Source organism: Marmota monax, unplaced genomic scaffold, assembly GCF_021218885.2.
Source record: "Marmota monax isolate L192 unplaced genomic scaffold, Marmota_monax_Labrador192_F-V1.1 WCK01_AAM20220418_F8-fsc00036, whole genome shotgun sequence".
Classification (NCBI taxonomy): domain Eukaryota; kingdom Metazoa; phylum Chordata; class Mammalia; order Rodentia; family Sciuridae; genus Marmota; species Marmota monax.
The window spans coordinates 11,365,452-11,389,822 of record NW_026694491.1 but is presented as its reverse complement, the minus strand read 5'-3'; the positions used below and the strand labels follow the sequence as shown (position 1 = coordinate 11,389,822).

The 24,371-nt window shown below is 30.5% G+C and overlaps 1 protein-coding gene across 5 annotated transcripts in view; it reads right to left on the bottom strand.

Annotated features, from left to right (window-relative positions):
* LOC124075678 (centrosomal protein of 290 kDa) overlaps nt 1-24,371 on the bottom strand; it is an 83,261-nt gene that overhangs the window by 21,430 nt on the left and 37,460 nt on the right. For all 5 annotated transcript variants that reach the window (XM_058571314.1, XM_046419229.2, XM_058571315.1 and 2 more), the window contains exons 26-42: nt 23,957-24,068; nt 20,830-21,035; nt 19,695-19,846; nt 17,649-17,760; nt 15,519-15,974; nt 14,565-14,729; nt 13,594-13,701; nt 13,241-13,375; nt 11,346-11,612; nt 10,618-10,725; nt 9,427-9,626; nt 7,884-8,097; nt 6,780-6,917; nt 4,598-4,819; nt 4,256-4,378; nt 607-752; nt 147-302 (exon numbers count right to left, since the gene is read on the bottom strand). In XM_058571314.1, coding sequence (XP_058427297.1) covers nt 147-302; nt 607-752; nt 4,256-4,378; nt 4,598-4,819; nt 6,780-6,917; nt 7,884-8,097; nt 9,427-9,626; nt 10,618-10,725; nt 11,346-11,612; nt 13,241-13,375; nt 13,594-13,701; nt 14,565-14,729; nt 15,519-15,974; nt 17,649-17,760; nt 19,695-19,846; nt 20,830-21,035; nt 23,957-24,068 — 3,020 coding nt within the window. The remainder of the gene's footprint in view (nt 1-146; nt 303-606; nt 753-4,255; nt 4,379-4,597; nt 4,820-6,779; nt 6,918-7,883; nt 8,098-9,426; nt 9,627-10,617; nt 10,726-11,345; nt 11,613-13,240; nt 13,376-13,593; nt 13,702-14,564; nt 14,730-15,518; nt 15,975-17,648; nt 17,761-19,694; nt 19,847-20,829; nt 21,036-23,956; nt 24,069-24,371) is intronic.

Here is a 24,371-nt window from a genome sequence, read left to right as displayed (position 1 = left end):
TAGAATTACATTAGGAATATCTCAACTTCACTTGGGAAAAGAAAACCAACACAACCCCAAATTGAAACAACACACATTATTTCCAAATATATGGGTCAAGCAGCTTTTCATTACAATAGGTACTACATTTCCATGTAATAACTTACCTCATATATAATATGTCATTTTCTAAGTCAAGATTTCGCTTTTTTAATTCTTCCAACTCTTTTTCTGATTCCAAAGCTCGAACTCCCATAACTTGATCAACAGTCATGCCAGTTGTTTTTAGTTTCTTCTGCAAAGTAAGTTTCTCTTTGTCAGCTCTGTGAAATTTAATATAGAATCATGAAAATAAACCACTTAGTATTTTGCTTATTCAATTTATTAAACTACAGCTTATCAGACCAACATATGGCAATTATACCATTCTGTATTTAATCTGAATCAACTTACTTCTAAACCATAGGAAATTTCATTTAAAACTGATAAAATAAATAAAAACTGAATCATACATAATAAATAATTAAAATAGAAAAAGGCTAATATTACCAACTATGACAAAACAATATAATTTCTGGGTCAATAGATTGGATACATAATTAGTGTTACAATGAAATTTAAGCTCACTTGGCAAAAAGATCCTTCAAAGTATTCAGCTGTTTGGTGATGGTATAGACTTCTCTCTCCTTCTCTTTTAACTTGTTTCGAATTCCTTCTATTTTGGTTTGCCATTTTTTGCCTTCTTCCCACCGAATTAATTCTTCTCTAGCACTCTGTAAACAATACATATGTGTTAGAAAATCATAAAAATTATTTTATTTTTTAAACTCACAAATTATAATCTACCAAGAACAACAGTGAACTAATACTTCTAAGCAAATGATAATTGGTTCATTTGCTATATAATTCCTAAAATCTTTAGACATGCCAAGCTTCACTCTAAGTAGGCTTTTTTCTATTACCTGTCAGACAAAATTCTGGGGCACAAATGACTAATGCCAACACCCTTGAGGAGACTTTAAATGCAAATTCTAATATAGTCATCATGGCTAAAGTAAACTTCTAACAAGGATTTTTTTTTGTTTTGTTTATTTTTATTTTTAATTAATTAATTAATTAAAATTAGGTATATATGACAGCAGAGTGCATTTTGATTCACTGGGTACCACTGCTGCACAACTCTTTATTTCTCTGGTTATAATAAAGAATTTTTATGTATTATCAATTTGGAAATCAAATTATAACTGGAAATGCAATCATGACAGATGAACTACCAATAGAACATATTTGTATTACTCTATATTTGTAGCTTACAACTCACATTAATGATATGTAAAGGTAAAAGCACACAACTACCTCTGTTTTTTAACATAAGCATGTCAGACTACTTACATGTTGAAATATGAATAATATAGTCATATACAGTTTATCAATTTGGAAATCAAATTATAACTGGAAATGCAATCATGACAGATGAACTACCAATAGAACATATTTGTATTACTCTATATTTGTAGCTTACAACTCACATTAATGATATGTAAAGGTAAAAGCACACAACTACCTCTGTTTTTTAACATAAGCATGTCAGACTACTTACATGTTGAAATATGAATAATATAGTCATATACTTATTATTTTATGTTACTTTTCTTTCATGTTTTTCCTATAAAAATTTATTTGAGATATTATTAATAATATTCTTGAAGTTATTTAAGTAATTAGTTTATATTAATCATGAATTCCATTTGTAATAGTGAAGGGGATATTATAAAACATTATTATTATTTAGTATAAAAGGTCATTTTGGGCCTAAAAGTGTTGAGATTCATAACTTAAATTTAAATTCCTAACTAGGATTATTTGTCTTATCAAAGCAATCTTCTCTAGTTCTCTAACATTCTTCTTCTAATACGGTTTAATTTTTTTACCTTATTTATTTAGTTTGACTAATAAGTATCCTTTAAAAAAATGTAAAGATTTCAATAAGTGGTTCATAGTTAATTTCTTTTTTCTGAAATATATATAAGAAATTATCTATATTCCTAGAAATGTAAATAATATTTGGGGGCATAATGTATGTAAATAAATGATTCTGAAGCAAGAAATGGAGTGCTTTGCCCTGATTAGGCAATTAAATTGTGTCTTGTATTACCCTCAAATTTAAGGAGGGAAGCAAGGCTGAGGGAATTTAATAATGAACAGGAAATAACAAAGGCAAATGTCAACGCGGGTCTGTTCTAGACTGAGGAAGAAAAGCAGATAAGACAGGATAGGGAGAGAATGTTTTTCTTTCAAAATATTTCTCTACTAAAAGTCTCAGGAAAATATGGTATATTTAAAATTCTCATTCATTTAACAAATAGTGATCATCTATTAAGTAGATGCTAGAAACATAACAATGAACAAAACAAGCAAAGATACTGCTATCCAAGCTTGTAATCAAACAGGGAAAACAAAAGATAAACACTTATATAAGTAAATGTCTAGTATGTTCAGATAACAATAAATGTACACTGAAAGGAGTGCAAAGCATAGGAAATTTTGTTACCTTATACATGTTTGCTATATTGTTTACAGACAAAAACATGCTGAAATTTCAAAACACTCAATATGAAAGCATATTTTTAATATAAATTAGAAATGTCCAAGTACTATGGAACCTGAAAAAATTTTCTAATAGGTTTATGGATATACATGTTAAAATCAAGATTGTCCTCTGTGTTTTCTAGTTAATAATAATATCTTTTTTTTTTTTTAAAGTCAGCTGTGAGGCTCAACACTGAAGTATTATTATTATTTTTTTTTAAAGAGAGAGAGAGAATTTTTTTTAATATTTATTTTTTAGTTTTCGGCGGACACAACATCTTTGTTTGTATGTGGTGCTGAGGATTGAATCCGGGCCGCACGCATGCCAAGCGAGCGCGCTACCGCTTGAGCCACATCCCCAGCCCCTAATAATAATATCTTATACTTGTATAGACTAGACTTGATATCTTACAAAACTTTCACATATTATTTCATTTAATTGTCAAAATTATCTTCCATGGCAATAAAGACAGTATTATTTCAGGTTAATAAACTGAATAAACTGAAACAGAGAGGTTAGGAATTTAGGCAAATGCACAAGGTTACTGGGGCTTATTGATAGGAATCAGCTTAGGAACTGGTATCCAATGCTGGACTTACTCCCAGGTAGGGAGGCAGTTAAGAGTGCAATCCAGAGGAGTTAAGACATTTTGATCTTGCAGATTTCACCAACAAAGCTTCTGACAGAAAGCATGCTGTGGCTTCACATATACAAATGCAATCATTTTCATCAAAATTACATTGACACCGATGAGTTTTCATAGGAAAATACTGGAATAGTCTACTAAGTTATTTTAATTTCATTACCTACTTTCTCTTTGGTGCCATTATAGACATCTAATTTTCTTTTTATTAAAATTATCTTATAGTTATTAAATATGTTTTGGGTAAATTTTATAATACAAATTTTATAATACAAATTTTACCTCCTCCAGTTTCAGGGCAAACATTACTACTAACATCAACCAATATTTCCCCAGAAAACTTCTGTTCCTTTGTTTTTTGTGGAGCTGGGAACTGAACCCAAGGCCTGCTAGACAAGCACTCTACCACTGAGCAACATTCCCAGGCATGGTATTTTCAATATACTAACAGTATATTCAATGTATTCCCATTTCTTCTTCATACCAAATATAGTTACATGCATTTTAGCCAATTTTACTTTTGGTTTGGGTTATTTATATTAATAATTTTTATTAGAAAACGATTTGCTAGTTGACCTTAAGAAAATATTAAGCAATTTATCTCACATGACAGAATCAATCTATGAGCAGATGGGTTATTAATTATAGCAAATACTGAATATGTTCCAAATCATTTTTTTACCCTGAAATGACAGTCTAGCCTACTGAAGGAGAAAAAAAATAAAAAAATAAATAAAAATAAAAAAAGGACACACATGGATCAAAGCAGAGATCTTAAAATCTTAAAATGTCCAATGTCCAGTTTTCCCCAAAGGTCAAAAGTTCTTACCTACATAAATGGTTACTTGGAGAGAAATGATAAATACAATTGAATACTTAAGGTGTAAAAGTATTTGAAGTCAGGAAGTTGACATAGAGTTGAAGTAGCAATTCCCAAGTAAGAGTAACATTAGAGGTGCCTCCTTAAACATACTGAAAATTCCTTAAGGATGGAAACTTCTTGCCTTATATATATCCGATACCACTTATGATGTATCACATACCTTTTCTTTCACAGGTTTTAAATCCACCTCATCTACTCTTCTTTCTAGTTGGCTTTCTAATTTTTTAACTTTCTTTTGAAGTTCTTCAATTAAACTTTGTTTATTGTCCATCAGAGGTTTGCTCTGTAATAAATAAGATGTAACTTTACATTCTAAAAAGGCAGAGTAAAAAAATACACAATAAATATTCCAATTATAGAAATCTTCTGAAGCCATCACTACCCATAGTTTCTGAATAATACTCTTAATATGAAGACAAAATTTAAAAGAGGAAATAAACTATTACCTATTACCTATATATTACAAATCAAAAACATTAATCAAAACTAAATATAAAATTACCTGTAATCCACTGGTTAGTCTTTTAATTTGCCTTTTAAGTTCATCATTTTCTTGATCAATTCCATCTTTCTCTCTAAGTATTTTATTATAGGCTTTTTGGTGTTTTTGCAGTTCATTATTTAAAATATTCAAATTATCACTTAGTGAGTTTTCTCTGCTTTTACTTGTTTTAAGAGCTTCCTTTAATTTTAAAAGGTTTTCATTTAAATCTTCAATTTGTGACTAGAGATAAAGAAAGGTCTTAGTCATGAATCCTCACCACATATACCAATGACAAAAGCAACACAAAATAGAACGTATACCATTAATACTTTTTATTACAAAGAAAAAGGAAAATTTTAAGTACAATACACAGTATTAAAAGCCAAACTACATATATTTTTCCATGTTCATGTTAAATGAGCCAAGTCTATTTGAAGCAAAAACTAATACTATATTAAAGAAAAAAGTCTAAAGCAATTAATTTTCAATACCCAGAAATGAAATTTTATCAATTAAATAAATGTTTATAGCTTAATTTTAAAGAAACCAGTACCTATCAATGTGCATGGAGATTTTTAAATACTATGAAGCATTAAGAGTAATATAAAACAAAATCTCTGACTTCAAGTAGTTTCTAATCTACTTTTTAAAGACAAAACATCAAAGGGCAGCTTGTAATTCCTGGAAGTATATACAAGCCATTATGTAGGAATTCAGAGTTCTTAGCTGTTCTATATGGTGACAGTGACAGAAACATGAAGCCATCACTATCCACAGTTTCTGAGTAATACTCTTATAATAAGTGTAATACGGTAGCTGCTTCTGTATTTTCAAAAATATGCCACTCTAGAACTGTGACTACAATAGAAGTCACAATTAATATCAAAATAATCTGAAGGCCAGTTTTATCATGATGTTATTTGCCCTATAATGTCTTATTTGACTAAATGTATTTCTTTTGAATAAATTATTATAGATCAAATAGTATTACTACCAATAAAAAATTACTATTATAATGTTGTTCAGGAAATAATGCCAAGAGTTAATATATGGGATGACATCTAATTAAAAAGCATCTACACAGCAAAGGAAACAATTAGGAATGTGAAGAGAGAACCTACAGAACAGAAGAAAATCTTTGCTAACTACTCTACTGATTGAGGATTAGTATCTAGAATATACAATGAACTAAAAAAACTTAACACCAAAAAAATCAAATAATCCAATTAATAAATAGGCAAATGGATTAAACAGACATTTCTGAAAAGAAGAAGTACAAATTACCAGCAAACGTATATATATATATTCAACATCATTAGCAATTAGGGAAATGGAAATCAAAACTACACTGAGATCATCTCATATCAGTCAAATGGTAGTCATCAAGAGTATAAACAATAAAAAATGCTAGAGAGGATGTGGAGAAAAAGGAACATTTTTACACCGTTGGCAGGACTGTAAATTAGTACAACCACTATGGAAATCAGTATACTAAGTTTCCTCAAAAGACTAGGAACTGATACAGCATATAACCCAGTTGTACAATTCCTTGGTATTTATCCTAAAGAATTAAAGTCATTATTCTATACTGATAAATGGATATCCACAATTCACAATAGCCAAGTTACGGAACCAGCCTAGGTGTCCATCAATAGATGAACGAAAATATGGTATGTATACATAAAGGGAGTTTTATTTGGTCATAAAAAAGAATGAAATAATGTCATTTTCAGGAAAATAGATGGAACTTGAGAACATTACATTAAGCAAAATAAACCAAACTCAGAAAATCAAGGGTCATATGGTTTCTGTCAAAAACAGAAGCTAGAGAGGAAAAAGGAAAAGAAAGGAGGGGGATCTCATGAAAATCTAAAGCAGATCAGCACAGTAAAGAAAAGGGAACAGGAGGGAAGGGAGGTAAAGGGGAAATACTAGAAAATTATATTGGTCAAATTATATTGTTTAATTGTGTTCATGTGTAAATATGTAACAATGAATTGCCACCATTATGTACAACTATAATGCACCAATAAAAAGAATGAAAAAATGATATTCTTGAAAAGTGTCTATATGTGTATCTATCCACTAATAATGCATTACAAATCCCCTATTTATTATTAAAATTACTATTATTAAAGTGGATTCCTTTCAATGGGAACTATCAGAATTTGGTTATATTAATGCTTATGTTGATGTTCACCTTTAGCTCTCTTGTATGTCGATCAACAATCTGTTGAACATTAAGATTTGCTTCTTTCTGAGAAGTTACAGAAATAATACGTTCTTCAGCTGCTGCTGTCATTTCTGCCCTGAGTTCCAAAAGAGCTCGACTAAGTGCCTAAAAGTTACAACATACATACATTTTTAAAGGAAAATTGATATTTTAATTGAGCAACATGACATAAAAAGTAAACAACCTTTATTTCTTGCTATTATTTTCCTAAAATCATGTATTTAATCAAATGAAATTCACAACATACTTTTCAAATGAATTTTCATAAGTGATTTATATTTAATTCTTTCCAAATTGAGTAAAATGGTTTAAAATCTTGACAATGATATGAGAATCCAGCATAAATCAATCAATTTATATTACAAAATCTAGGCATGTTTTTTTCCCCAATATCCAAATTTAGATATTATAAATCATTCACTGAGTGAACGATTTCCTTCATGATTTCAGTCATCCTTCCATATGAAATTAATTAAATTTAGGTAGAAAGGATAGGTACAGGAATACAAAAGGCTTGTTGAAAGTAAATTTTATGAGCTAAGAGAAAATTAGGAGTACCTCCTAAAATGTTTTAGGATATCAAATCTGAGATGAATGGGGATGAAAAAAAAACTAACAAGATAATCAACCAACGGCTTCCCATACCACCTCTGTGATTCCCTTTTTTGATCTCTCCTTCTTTTCACGATCATATATCCTTCTTAGTTACCCAAATCAAATTGTTCAAAACCGCTTAATTATTTGAAACAGACTCAGCAGCATAAAATTCCAGTAGAAAAGGAGAAAAAATGTTAAGCTTTTCTTTCCTTTCCTGCAGATAATCTACAAATTACTGATGACAACATAGACAAAATGAACTACATCTACATTTAAAAACAGCACTCAGTTAAGGTTATTTAAAAACTATCTTTGAATAAGTCTTATTTAAGTGTATTAGATAAATACTCATTCTTTTTATTCTAACACAGATTAATGCTATTATCTTTTACCAATTTATAAGTCTTCAACTATCATTTTTTTCTATGTTTTCTATGTATTTCTAGAAAATGTTAATAATATGTTATTATTTACTTTTTGCTGTTTTTCTTTCAAGGCTAATTGACTCTTTAGCCGTTCTACTAGATTTTTCATTGTAGTTGTTGGAGCTCTTGAATTTGCTTCTTTTTGAGCCTCAAGTTCAGACTTTAAACTCTGCAACTCCTTTTGTGACTGGGCCAGAAGACACCTTAAATCCTCTACTTCTGCTTTCACTTTTTTCACTTCAACTGCATGGTTTTCTTGGAGTCTGAAAAAAACAAGAACATGTATACAACAGATTAGCTGCTACAAGGAATATCTTAATAAAAATTTTATAAGTGTATAAAACAACTACTTGAAGTATTTCATATGGCAAATACTTAAAAGATAGTTCTACAATGATTTGAAACTGCACAACTATAAATTTATTTTAGGCTTAAAAATCTGTGTCTCAATAAATTCCTTGATATATTAAGAATCTCTAATATACAGAATGCTATGACACTGTATTGTCACAATAATTAATAAAAAAATTACTGTTATTTAGCAAACATTTATTGTGCTTCAATTTTGTGCTGCACACTTTAAGATGTGCAAACAAAATTTCTGTATGTACATATGACTTTGCAATTTTCAAGTTACTTCCTTATACATAACCATTAGAATTTCATATAACCACTCCAAAAGTGAGAAAGAAATTTAGGGGTGTAGCGAGAACACACGGTCCTTAAAGGAAAATATCCCTGTTAAACTACAGAACAAACAACTTGTGAGCCAGACAAAGGAACACAGGAGACAGAAAAAGGCCTAAACAGTGCATGAATTACTTGCAGTTATTCAGTTCCCTACTAGCTTTCTGTAATGTAACAAAACAGGAAAAAGACTTCAATAAAAAGAAACCACAAACCTTGTGAGGTTGGGGCTAACCTTTGACTGGACGTTGACCATGTGGCCTGGTCACCTAATAGACCACCAGAATTACAGACAAGTTGATCTAAACCAAAACCTAAATATCAGACCTAACCCTAATCCTAACCTTAACCCTAACCTTAATGGGAAAACATGATCCTCCCTTAATATTTCCCAATCCCAGAAGGCAGGCCAATCCCTTTGGAGGACACATAGTCACCTAATTATGTACACTAATCAAATCTTAATTTTAAGACCTGGTGGTGTGTCTCCCCCTCAAGATAGCCTGTATTCTGCTTTTAGAGTCTATTTTCACCTTCCACATTGTAAAAAAGCTCTTCCTGTCTCAGATCAAAAGAACCAAAGTACTGTCATTTTCATTGTCCAGAGGATGAAACTGACACACAAGTTACAAATGAAATTCTGGAGAATTTGGATTGGTCTTTGAGTCAGACTAAATTCAAAAGATTGCTTTTCTACTTCCTCCTAGAATGTTACTGAGCCTTCCTAAAACCTTGTTTCCTAATCTAATAATTGGGGACAGTAGCAACTATGTCATAAGTAGTCCTGAGTATAAAATGAGATAATATTCATCAAGGTCTTAGTACAGTGCCTGGCAGAGCAAATGCATTCATCTTCATTATATCATAATTACCATTTATTTTTAAAGCACACTTCTAAGACTTACCGTAATTTGACTTTTTCAAATTCTTTGATTTTTAAATCAGTGATTTCTTTTTGTCTCTCTAAATCTTGTGATACTTTCTTTAGTTTCATCATAAGTGAGGACAGAGAGTCATCTTGTTCTGCTACTGTCTGTTCCATCTCAGCCAGACGAATAAAATGCTTATTGGTAGGAACTGGAGTAGGAGATTGTTTTATTAAATCCTATGAAACAAGAACATATTAGCCATAGGCATTTATAATTCAATGCCACAGCATATTTCACAATTTTAATTTGGTTTTTCAAACGATCAAAATATAAAATTTAGTAATTTAAATAGCAATAAAGTCTTAAAGAAGACAGGAAATAGCTTATTTTTTGTATTCCCAGTTTTTGCAAAGTATCTATATGAAGTGGAGGATCAATAAATGCTGACTGAATTAATGAGGTAAGGCTCAAGGATTCCAATACTGCCCAATAAACCATTCAGTCCCAAGTTTTCAATTCTGTGAATATTTCAACAGAATTGACAAAGGTGCATTAAAATAGGTTGGAAATCTATTTATATCCTTAAATATACTACATATATATTTTCATATGTATACATATATATATTTCATATATTTTCTTACATGGATGTGAAATACATATTTTCATATATGTACATGGAAATAAGAATGTATTTTTTAAGACACTCTAACCACTCACCTATTACTTTTCTCAGAAGAACAGACCTCTAAAAACATAATTATTTCAAAGTTATCACAGTGATATATTTAATGTTCGATTTAAGTTTTTATAGGTGTTCCACATCTGGGATAATGGGACAAATGAGTTAAGAAGAAAGGTCATTTTACACATACACAATGGAATGATTAAAACAGGTAAGAATTAGCTGAATTCAAAAGGTGCAAAGCACTTAGATATAAACAGAATGAGTAGAATGAGTAGAATTTGAAAAGAAAAGACTTAAGTCAGATCTCATAGGAGGCTCTGAATGCATGGCTGAGTATAAACATGATTTTGTGTGTAGTGGTAAGTTACTAAAGGATCTGGGTCTAAAAAAAGGAATTACCAGAGCCATATTTCCAAAAGATTATTTTAGAAACAAAAAAGTGAGATGACTTCTACTCTGATAAACTGAAGAGTGGCAAATTTTAAATTATAAGATCTCAAAAATCAAAAACAAATAGAACAAAGTTCTTAGAATCTTACCCATGCTGTTTGCTTGAATTTACTTAGTGAACTATCAGCTTGTAGTTCTAATTTATGATGAAGAATATGAAGGTCTTCCTCATGCTTCTTAACAATTTCTCTTTGCTCCTAGTATACAAAAAAATCAAAACTATATTTCAAATCATGATTCAAATAAATTCACATTCCAAAGGTCTTAAAATGTTTAAAACATTGTATTTTCCTCAATCCTCTAAAATCCCTTTCAGATAGAGAATGAATAACATCTGCATATATTTATCTAGATCAGTATACAATTCCCCTAACATATGTTTATGAAGACAACCCTAGCTTTCAGTCATAATTTATGTTTAACATTAAAATAACATGTCTATCATTTTTTCAATTGTTTCTACGTTTTTTTAAATATTAGATTTTTCCCATACAATTCTAGTAAACCTGATTTTATTGATTACCAGTGTGACAGATTTCTTTTTAACTTACTGCCTCAATCTTTACTTATAAGCTCAATTGGTATTTCTCAAACTCATATGCATTAACCATGATAGCCATTTTTGGTTTAGTTAGTTCACAAAGAAAAAAATACACAAACTTCCAGTTTTACTGACAGCTGTATAATGCAATCATGTGAAAGCAACATTTCCTAAATTTGAAAGAAATAAACTATCACTTTATGACAAAATAAATTTCACATTTAACTGAAAAACACAATGTGAGGTAAAATAACAGGATAAAATATGACAAAATACCTCTCTGGCTTTTTCTAGAAGATGTTGATATTTCTTTAATACTTCTTCCTTTTGATTTAACCTTGCTTGCATGTTTGCAATGGTTTGATGTGCAATTTTCATCGTATAATGCGATTTTGGTTCCATGTCTTTTTTGCCTAACTCAGACAAAAGTTTTTCTCGTTCTGCAGTGGCAGGCAGTCGGAGCCTCAATTCATTGATTACTTTGTCTCTTGACAGAATATTTTGCTCTGCTAATTGTAAAGCAGATTCTTTTTCTTTTAGCTTCTGCAGTTAAATCAAAATGAATTATTAAAGTGTATTTTTAAATACTTCATTTGAGTAGTTTCACTTTATTTTTCACATATTTATAATAGCTGACAGTATTGATTATATTGCTACATTTTTATGTGATAAGAGTTATTTGCACACATATTTCAATTTACTTATAAATTATCACGTGCTAAAAACATTATCATTAGCATTATATTCCATGTATGTATAATGTTAAAATACACTCTGCATATCTAAATAAAAACAAATAAAAAAAATAAAAAATATCTAGAGCTCGTCTATTCCTCCCATGGGGTTTATAAATGATGGTGGAAAGTGGTGATCATTATTATCCAAAGTACATGTATAAAAACACAAATTGGTGTGAATATACTTTGTATATAACCAGAGATATGAAAAATTGTGCTCTATATGTGTAATAAGAATTGGAAAGCATTCCGCTGTCATATATAAATAAATGAATAAAATAAAATAAAAAATAAATTTAAAAACTTCATCATTACGATGAAAATAAAATTTAAATAGGGCATTTTATTTAGATTCTTCACCTTAGATCTAGAAACGAATGGTGATGTTATATTTGCAAAGAAAAATGTAAGAAATCATTCTTTTTATTTGTTATTTACCATGACTACTGGAGCATTAAAAGACTTATCTGTAAAAGTCAGCTGAGTATAAGACTGGATTTTAGCAGCCCAAGTCAACAATCTACAATTTATTTAAACAATGCAGAGGGCAGGAGTGGTAGCACACACCTATCATCCCAGCTAATCAGGAGGCCACAACAGGAGGATTTTTAAGTACCAACTCAGCCTGGGAAAATTAGCAAGACTCTGTCTCAAAAATAAAAAGGGCTGCGGAAGTAGGTCAATGGTATGGCACTTGGCTAGCATGTGTGAGGCCCTGGGTTCAATCCCCAGTATAGGGAATAGGGTTGTGGAGTTGTTCTTTAGTAGAATTAAGGCAGATATTCTGTTGTAATTCAGTGGCAGTTCACATAAATGACAAATCTTACAATTACTAAAGAAAACCTAAGTTTCCTAAATTGAGTAAAAGTATAGAATTTCATATGAAAAAACTTTTAAAATATATTTACAATTAGCATGTTTAGGTATAAATAAAAATGGAAATAATACTCAGGTTATATTATTTTCTAAATAATTAACAAAACTGATTATATCACCTCTTAATCAAAATTCAATACCTAACTAAATAATTTCTAGTTTACATTCACTCTTAACTCCTCCTTAAAATGAATGAACTAAAAATTGATTCATAGGATACATAGTAAACACTACAAAATAAAACATAAACATAAACAGGGATGAAAAGTTCATACAAGGGAAGGTAATATACTGCTCATAAAAATACAATGAAGTATTCTTTTTACTTCCTTTGATGCTCATTTTTACTGATCAATGTGCCCAAAAGAGACAATGCCCAAAAGCAATTAAATGAAGATTTAATTCAAATTAGGTGTACTGGCAATTAAAAACATTATATGAGAATAGAAAAAAAAATGCAATTAGCAATAGATTTGTTATTTTTTGAATCATCATCATTAATGTTATTTAGAAAATTCCACATAACACACTAATCAAAATGTAAAATCTTCTAATTACCTCTTCCAGTGATTTGCAGGTTGCCTGTGTTTCTAGGATTATTCGAATATTCTCCTTAAGTTTTCTTAGAGCAATCTCAAGTTGATTTGGAAGAGGCAAACTAGGATCTGGCATTGATCCTGTAGCTTCTTCAAACTATCAAGAAACAATATGTTTTAAAACCAGCAGTTAAAACATTGATACTAAATAATATTAATTTTCACAAATGTATAACAAAATGTAGATTAAACCTCATATTTTATGTATAAAAAGATAACATCAATTAAAATTACAACTGATTTAGAAAATATTTCTTTAAGTTAATGCTCTAGGCCATGCTTATTAGTAGCAAAAAGGATTACTCTCATTCATACCTTTTGTGCTGCATTTAGGATTTCATTTTGCTGACGTTCAAAAATATCTAGTTGACGTTCCAGCTCAACTTCTCTTTGATCCCAGGCCATCTGTCTTTCTTCATGAAACTTAACAAGAACAATATGTATCAGACATGTACACAGAGACACCAGGCATATAAAAACATTTTACATACATTTTCTTACTTAATCCTTATAACACTTTGAGGTCACTATACAAAAACTCAGGAGGTGAAGTAAATTGCCTAATCCCATAGAGATAGGCAGGTGTGATGTTAGAACTTCAATCTATTATCTATCCATTCATTCATCCATGCATCTAAAACATATCTAATGGCATATACCCTGTGCCAAGCACTTATTGTAGGCAGTACAAATATAGGATGAAACTTATATTCTAATGAGAGGGAAACAGCTAATTACAAGCAAGTATGCAATATATCAGAGAATGACAAACACTATGGATCTTGATGGTAGAATTTACCATTATATATTAGGTGGCTGATGAAGGTTGACTAGTAGGTTAAGATATTTTAGGTAAGATCTTAAGACAGTGAAAATACAAGTTACCTAGGGCAAGAAAATTTAAACAGAGGGAACAACAAAACCTCTAAGATACATATGTGCTTGATGAGTTCTTTCAGCCTCCAAATTGAATAATTAATTCTAGAGTAAGCTACCTTCTATCCATTAGTGAGAGCAAGAAGAAACTATGGACATCATATAATCAATATGAAAATAAAAAGTAATTTAAACAAATAAGTCCATTTATATATTGCTCTTTTTAAGCATATGGTTAAAAGCAAATAAATAAATATAGATTTTAGAGTAACAGAAAATGAGAAACAGATTACTTTTTAACCTATTAATAATGGGAGTTACACTCAATTAGGAAAACAACAGCCACTTATGCAATATTCTTATGTTTAAAATATTAGCAAACAAAACAAAATGAATGCATAAAATGAAACCTTGTTCTGCTGAACAATTTCTTCCTCCAGACTGCTGATTGTATGCTCATATTCAGATATTATATTATTCAAGTATTTTATTTCTTCTTTATCTTTGACTAATTCTCGATTTAGTTTAAGCTCTTGAAGACGATGTTCTTCTATTTTCATATGCCAATTGATTACCTAAGATTTCCAAATTACATATATATATATATATATATATATATATATATATATATATATAAATAAATATAAATGCTATGAAATAAATATTTCCCTGTTGATCACAATTTTAATTAAAATTAATTAACATTCTATGATAAAATAATATATAAAGTTATCCTTGGTGTAGTTACATGGAAAAGTTTATTTAGGATTTCCATAGACTTTTCAAAGAATATGTGGAATATTACAATAAAACATTCTTCAGATTATGTGGGAATGGATATCACTAACATTCACTTTCATTTTTACATTCTCTATTATTTGTTTACTGAATATTTATTGTAAACATGTCATTGAAACTAATTTCAAAAATGGAAATCCTAAATATTTCCAGCCTAGAGAATAGGGGTCAGTTGCAAAATAACTATTTTTCATTTAATTCCTTCTAAGTTGAGGGTTAAGTCATTAAACAATAAATGTGTGCCTAATATTTACAAATAATTTTGAATAGATAATACTTATGAAGAGTAGAAATCAACTGATAAACATTTAATAATAATTAGTATTAATTGATATATATGAACTTCCTGGTGTTTAAAATTCTTTCCTATTTTACGACCTAAGTATTTTTATTAAATGCTTGTGCTTAGAAGAATCTCATCTTTACAAATAATAAACAGTAAAATTCCTAATTTATAACATCAAAATGAATTGTAATTAAAGTTTTTATTGCAAATTAAGCACTTCATACAAGCACATATTAAAAACTTAAAATTTTTAATACTAAACTTAAAAGTAAATGTTTACCTTTTGGGCTCCCCTGGCATCTTTTAAAGTGCTTATTAACTCTTCTAGGCCCCGTAACTTTAATTCCATCTCCAATGCTTTATTCTCCATATTTCTATGTTCTTGCTGAGAATTTTTCATTTCTTCCATTATCTTCAGTTTGTCATTTTGAAGCTGGATCATTGTTTTAGAGAACTTTTCCTGTTGCGCCAAGGGTAAAGCTCCACTAAATTGCCTGCGTAGAGACTGAATTGTTTGGCGCAAATGTTTTGCTCTGTTTCTCCCCTCCAAACGAGCATAATAGAGGGTCTGTTCTTTTTCATCCAGTTTCTGTTCTAAGCGTAAATTATAGGTTTCCATCTTCTGTAGTTTAGATGTAACTGACTCCAACTTACCAAGAGCAGTGGCTTCACTAATTTGAAGAGAGACAAGATGTTGGTGTAACTTAGCAATTAGTGCCTTTTCATCAGATTGAGCCTAATATTAAAAAATAATAATAATACACACTTAGAGTAAGTTTCAAAATTTCCAGTGAAATTTATCATGGATTAAAATTTTAAAACAGTGTGGCATCCTACAAAAACCTAACTTTGCTTTAATACAAATAGTTATCAAAGAATTGTAAAAGGAAACTTGGAATCAAATAAACTTAAAAATCCAAATCTGACTAAATAATTTCTGAATATTACTATTTATTTTAACTTCCACATGTAAATCACAAACACTGGTAGACACTAATGTAGACAACGTTATGTGTTTTTTTTTTTTTAATTTTTATTGTTGGTTGTTCAAAACATTACACAGTTCTTGATATCATATTTCATACTTTGATTCAAATGGGTTATGAACTCCCATTTTTACCCCATATACAGATTGCAGAATCACATCAGTTACACATCCATTGATTTACATATTGCCATACTAGTGTCTGTTGTGTTCTGCTGCCTTTCCTATCCTCTACTATCCCCCCTCTCCTCCCCTCCCCTCCCCTCTTCTCTCTCCACCCCCTCTACTGTCATTCATTTCTCCCCCTTGTATTATATTTCCCTTTCCCCTCACTTCCTCTTGTATGTAATTTTGTATAACTCTGAGGGTCTCCTTCCATTTCCATGCAATTTCCCTTCTCTCTCTCTTTCCCTCCCACCTCTCATCCCTGTTTAATGTTAATCTTCTTCTCCTGCTCTTCGTCCCTACTCTATTCTTAGTTACTCTCCTTATATCAAAGAAGACATTTGGCATTTGTTTTTTAGGGATTGGCTAGCTTCACTTAGCATAATCTGCTCTAATGCCATCCATTTCCCTGCAAATTCTATGATTTTGTCATTTTTTAATGCAGAGTAATACTCCATTGTGTATAAATGCCACATTTTTTTTATCCATTCGTCTATTGAAGGGCATCTAGGTTGGTTCCACAGTCTTGCTATTGTGAATTGTGCTGCTATGAACATCGATGTAGCAGTGTCCCTGTAGCATGCTCTTTTTAGGTCTTTAGGGAATAGACCGAGAAGGGGAATAGCTGGGTCAAATGGTGGTTCCATTCCCAGCTTTCCAAGAAATCTCCATACTGCTTTCCAAATTGGCTGCACCAATTTGCAGTCCCACCAGCAATGTACAAGAGTACCCTTTTCCCCACATCCTCGCCAGCACTTGTTGTTGTTTGACTTCATAATGGCTGCCAATCTTACTGGAGTGAGATAGTATCTTAGGGTGGTTTTGATTTGCATTTCTCTGACTGCTAGAGATGGTGAGCATTTTTTCATGTACTTGTTGATTGATTGTATGTCCTCCTCTGAGAAGTGTCTGTTCAGGTCCTTGGCCCATTAACGTTATGTGTTTTAATAAAAAATATTTGTGAAAAAATGTGAAAAGCTACATAAAAATACAAGAGAATACATTGCTTTTAAAGACGTCTTAACTACTACTCAGTGTCTTTGATAGGCAGCCAGTATGATGCATTTGTAGGATTTAAATGCTTTTCTGAATTATAAATGTATTTCAAATTAAAGTATTTCTCTTTTCAAGTTCCACCAAACAAGAAAAAGAGTCTTTGGTGGGCATATTTTCTGATTGAAACTTTACTCTTACACTAATATCTAACAGTAATTTAGGAAAAAAGTAGATTGTGCACAGAAGAGGCAGTAGTGCACATACCTGATACTCTACCAGCTGCGTTCTGAGTGATTCTACTTCTTTTTCCCTGGACTGTTGTTGAGCATTTAAGATTTCAACTTGTCTTTTAGCAATATCAGAAATTTCTCTCAGTCTAAAAAGTGAAAAGGTATTTCAGTAACAATCAAGTACATTTTCTTTATAACAATAAAATTTCAAATTTCTAGACTCCATTCTGAAAATGATATTAACTTTCATCATCTTTTCTCTATATAAAATACAAAGGCTTCAGGGATCTTCTGAATTGTTTAATAAAAACTAATTTTATGAGATGTTAACGTATGCTACAGGAAAAAAAAAAAAACTGTTCCCAACATCCCTTTTCTTTGAAGATTCATAATATGTAATATTGTCTCACATTACATGTTATAAGAAGTTCTAATATAATTATCAGAAGTTATACCTAATATTTAGCATTTTCCAAATGTATACACCAAAAGAACCCTGATTGCACACTTTTTTGTAAGATACTAATTATTATAATTTGGAAAATGCATTAGAGTAAGGTAGTAAATTGGTTGATCTAATATCATTACACAGTTAAGAATATAGAAATTTTAATCTCCTAAGTTCCCAGTGTAGATTAATGTGTATTTTGATTTGCTTTAACTTGTAAGTTATTGGAAAAGTTAAAGGAAACAAAATATACATTTATTACAATTACAAAAAGTTAAGCCCTGCTACTTCCCTTATAACTTTTGAAGTTAGATAACATGGGCAAGACAAAATGTAAAATTTTGTTTTGTGCTAGAATAATTTCAGTTCATTGTGACAAGCCAAGTTCCCTCAAATTTATCAGAAGCTCTTACAGCCAGTGTCAAAGTTTGGATTAATGCAATATGATAAAATGAAAAATCACAAAGTAATTATTTTTAAAAGTAAGGTCCTTAAGGAGAGAAGAATTAAAAAGAAAAAAAGAAGAAAAAAAAGAGTGCTTTATAAAGAAAAGGGCTGGCAATGACTGATATTCCCAAGAGGACTATCAATGCTTCAAAAATAATGGCTATAACTTTATAAACAAGCTATAAAAATATTACCTTAATAATTATTCATGCCTGATAGGTTGACTCAACACTCCCTATACTTTTCATTGGAAGTAGTACTTAATTACAAAGGAAAGTGAGTACAAAGCATCTCTACCTGGCACACAAACATTACTCTTAAATTTTGTTTTCTAAATTAGCTTGGGGCTATTTCCTAGTGTGAAATGAAAACATGTGATTGTATGAGTTAGCGCAATACCTTGCAGAACGCCTAGTATACAGCAGATGCCCATTGTAAATTAAATCAAAATCCGAACTTTTCATTGTATTTTTAAAGCAACCTTATGAAACAACCTTATGAAACAAATCTTCTATCTTCAACAGACAGAAGAGGTACTTATACTTCCTTATTAAAGTAAAAAAGCGTAAGTTGAAATGCATCAAATGACCATTCTTCTTTTCACTAAGAAAAAAATCAGTATGAGGAAGGAGCAGAGCTCACAGGATCTTGATTACAACTTCAGTGCTTTCTGCAACAATATTCTTTCCTATCTCTGAAAAATGCAAATTTTGACAAGGCATTTCCTCTTCAGTGTCATTATTTAACCTCTTTAAAAATTAACCTTGTTAATTAGTGGTACACACCTATAATCTCAGAGGCTTGACAGGCTGAGGAAGGAGGATCAAAAGTTCAATGCCAGCCTCAGCAACTTAGCAAGAGTGGGCTTAATAAATAAATAAATGGATCAGGAATGTAGCTCAGTGGTAAAGCATCCCTGATTTAAATCCCCTGTCTCCTTGTTAATGTTAGTCTTCCTTTTCTGTTGCAGTTCTGGGGCTTAAACCCAGGGCCCTGTGCACACTACAAAAGCACTCCACCACTGGGCTATAAACCCAGTCACTATTCTTCCTTTTCATATAAAAAGAAACCAGTATCAATTTCCACTAAGAATATTTTCTCCATGTGCCTGTAATATATTTTCTGAAAGACAAATTAGAGAAAACATATCTAATCAAATGATTAACTTGTTTGCAAAGCACTTACTTTGACACTTCAACTTTTAGCTCCATTTCTTTCTTTTCTAATTCTAGAATCCGTTGCCTATCAGCATCACTTACTGCCTTGCTCACACTATCAGCTAACTCATCTCTTAGCATCTGTTCCACCTTCTGTGCATCCAAGTTGATTTTGGTAAGCTAGAAAAAAGTAACAAAAAAAAATTCAGATAAATAAGTTGTTTGTTTGGTGCCTGGATGGAACCAAACCCAGAGCTTTATGCATGCTAAGCACACTTTACTGAGCTGTATCTCCAGCCGAGATACATCAGTTTTGGTTGAGATTTTTCTTATAATTTAGTTTTCAGAGTAGTGCAGTCCTATTTACTTTGTCTTAATTCAGACACAGGTAGAAAGTTTTAAGAAGAGACTGAGGATAGGAAAAAGAGGAAAGATTCAGAAATAATCAAACAATGGTTGTATTCTAATGCACCAAAGACATTTATATTAGGCAATTAAATATTTTATAATATCTGAACTTCTGATGTTGAGAATTCAGTGTATTCATATTTTATCTCCATTACATCTCTATACATAAATCCAAATTTTTTAATAAAATATTATTAGTATAGAATTAGAGACTCAGAATAAAGATTATATATATGCTTTGGAAAATATGTTAAGTCTCAATGTAAGCAATCACTGTAAGACAGTTGTTTAATCATAAATTGCAGAATATATGTGAACCATTTACTGCCAGGCAGTTTAATGATTCTGACTACATAAAAAAATCTAAAACCTTCAATTTGTAAAGTCTCTGAAAGCAAAGATTGCTATCTATTTTTTTCTTGTTATAGGCTCAGCTCCCAAACAGGGTCTAACGTGTAATAGGTAACGAATATGTGTTAGATGAAGGGATGGTAATAGAAGGCAACTTCATTACTAGGTAATAACATCTCTTTATATATTAAAACTACAATATAACATTGGTAAGAAACAAGAACTTACTCAAATATGTTTCTTTTAAATAATTCAGATTTTTAAATAATTTTTTATTTACTCATTACATGAAACACAAGCTCCATATTCATATGCTACTTCATAGATACAGACCTCTTTACAATAATATAATGTCTACTAACTCTTTACTCTCTAATTGCATGATAAAAATTTTAATATCAAACCTCAGCAAATTTGGTTTCCAATTCAAAATTTCGTTCTTCCATTTGCTTTAATGAAGTCCTTATGTGTTCATACATTTTTTGACAATGTTCAGCCCGCTGCCTTTCATTTAATTCCTTCATTTCCAACATAGTGATTTTTTTTGAAATAGAAACAATGTCACTGTTGGTTATTGACTTCTTTGCCTTATCCAGGTTAGATTCATTCCCTATAAGCAATAATACTCAAGTCAATCTCATATGGTTTATATTCAAATCATATCTCAGATATTTTAAATGCTGTACATAAGGAAATATTATAGTTCCATGGAAAGCTCATGAGCTTTTAAATTATGACAGACCTGGATCTTATTCTTAGCTCTATTACTTCCTCCATATCTGATGCCTACCCAATTCATCTCTCTGAAATGTATGTTCTTCATCAAACAATAACAAAAAAAAAGGGAGTGCTGATGTAACATTGTAAAGTTTTAGCACAGAAGTGTTACATATATTAAAATCAAAATATGGAAAATTCATATACTTTATAGAAAGGAGATAAACTGCATGAGAAGCAATGCAATAAAGCAACGCTTCTTTGGAACACAAGTATAATGACTTGATTTTTTTAAGGCATTACAGACAAACTGGAAAGTAAAATCTGAAGCTCTATGACTGAGATTTTACCAAATATTTTACATTCTGTTATTAGTTGTTACATGTAGATATATGGCTTGTCTGGACAACAAATTCTCTGATTAAATGAAAAGAAATTAAAAGCCTCAATTTTCTATGAGAAGATATCATGTAGGAGTGTTATTAGTTACTTGGTCATTCTTTTGGTCAAGGAAGAAAACTTACACTTTTGCTTTACATAACAGATATATTCCTGAAAAAAAAATATGGTAGAATATTTTGTTTTTTAGAAAGTCAATTAGAATTAAGCATGACTAATTTTTTTTTTTTTTTTTTTTTTTTTTAATATCAGGGTTTAAACTCAGAGGCACTTAACACTGAGCCACATCCATGGGCCTTTTTAGTCTCTTATTTTAAGACAGTGTGTCATAAGTTGCTTAGTGCCTTGCTAAACTGCTGAGGCTGGCTTTGAATTGCGATTCTCCTGCCTTAGCCTCCCTAGCTGCTGGGATTACAGGCATGTATCACCACTAAATAAGCTTTATAACAATAACGCCTCCCCCTATTTGTACAACTTCAAAATTTCAAATCTTATAACTGCATTTTCTCAAAGTAATATGCATTTTTGAACAACAAAATAAAATTGGCAAGTCTTAGTTTTGAAAATTATTTCATTAGGTCCTGTATCTATCTTTAAAATAAATGATTTTAAAATAGCTGCTACAAGCTGTGATCAAGTAACTAACAATAACAGACTACCAGAAGAAGCTTCACATTAGTAAATCAGTTCAGTATGGAACTGAGACCCCTTCAAGCAACCTAAGCATCAGAATGGAAAAAAAAAAAAAAAAAAACCTTCACTAAATGTAAATATACAAAGACATAAGAAGCCAGGCATGGTGGCATACACTTGTAATCACACCAATTTGGGAGGCTGAAGAAGGAGGATTCCAAATTCAGCAACTTAGCAAGATCCTGTGGTTAAGTGCCACTGGGTTCAGTCGCCAATACAAAAGAAGAAAAAGAAGGTAAGATGTCCTATATTGTGCTGAAGTCCAAAATTGAAAAGAAGCTTGGAGGAGGGGCTGAAACAAATTTTGGTACAGAGGAAAGAACACAATAGACCAATAGTAAAAACTCCTCAGTGAAGAAAAAAGATAAATGAAGTGACACTTAAAGCTAAAAGGGAATAGGAAGTAAGAAGACACTCTTAAAATCTTGGTGATATATTTCTTTTTAAAAGAGAGAGAGAGAGAGAGAGAGAGAGAGAGAGAGAGAGAGAGAGAATTTTTAATATTTATTTTTTAGTTTTTGGTGGACACAACATCTTTATTTTTTATTTTATGTGGTGGTGAGGATCGAACCCAGCGCCCAGTGCATGCCAGGCGAGTGCATTACCACTTGAGCTACATCCCCAGCCCAAGAGAATAAAATTTTAAAAACCTACTGAAACTTAAGTAAAACTTAAGTTTTAAAGTGGTATCTTCTTTCATGTATGTAGGAGCTACATTAAAGTTAATTCATACTTAATCTCTTTGTAAATTAAAAATTATATTCATAAAAGTAATTTTTTAAAAATTTCCTAATGTTTGCTCTCTCTAATCCAATTGTCTCAGTAATAGAAGCCCTGAAGAGCATTAGAACTATAAATTCTCAGAAACAAATTAAAAATACCTTATTCAGAGCAGCAAATTTATTTGAAAATTATAAAATCCAATGCTATGAGAGAAAATTATTAAAATGCTATATAAATTTTGACAACTATAAAACCTAATATGGAAAACCTAGTAGGAGCCACCAAGATTTCAATAACTTTTGAAATGGTAATATCTGTTAGAAACATATGAAGATGTTCATTGTAGCACTATAAACAATACCAAAAGAATGATTTAATGATAATCATTCAAATTGGGATATTGCACGAACATTTACATTTATGTGTATGATGAGTAAAACAGTAATATTTTTTATATTTACTAAATGAACATAGCATATAACACAAATACATATTGTAATTTGAAGTATAGAAATATATGAACATATAAGTAAAAATGTGATAATACAGCAGTGCAACTATAAACAGTAAAAATTCTTTTCAGATTTTCTTTGATGTTTTATGGTAAACTTAATAATAGCAAATATTTTATGATGAATTTAATAAAAGCAAATAAGTAATTAATATAACCACACTTAGGGAGTACTCCATATTACTATTAAAATACAGGATTTTTCAAAATTATCGCTACTTTTGATTGTTAAATGATGTTCAAAATAGATAATGTATACTCATAAATTTCTTACTAGGAACAAATATAATTTATAAACTGAAAATCAAATTTGGTGGGAATTTGTACAAGATATTATTCATCAACTACTTACTAAGTTAAACTTCTGGGCAGAGCTCATATTTTTAAACAGAATATTTTCTCCTTTTTTGGAACAGAAATGGAATTTTAAATGAGAAGCATCCCCTGTTTATTCCTAATCATTTTCTATTACCAGTCATAAGACTTACCTAATTTAGTCTCTTGTTCCCAGGCTTGTTCAACAGTGTGAAGTTTTTCCTTGGTAATCTCCAGTTCTTTATTTATAGACTCCATTTGCTCTTTTAAGGATACATTTTCACACTGAATAAAATACACATCATGGATAAAGCTATACTATAATTCAGACCAATATATCACAAAACTAACACTTTCTTAACTTTATGCAATAGCTCCTAAAACTTACACTCTAGTTTTTTAAATACTGGAATTCCCCCCATATGCAATACACATATACACACACACATATATATATATATATATAACATAAAATATTATTTTAAAATAACATCAAAATTTTATATATCTAATATGTCACTCTAAATTTTAAGTATTAGCTTCTACCACTAAAACTGTATGTTCATTTTGGTCAATCTGGAATACTCA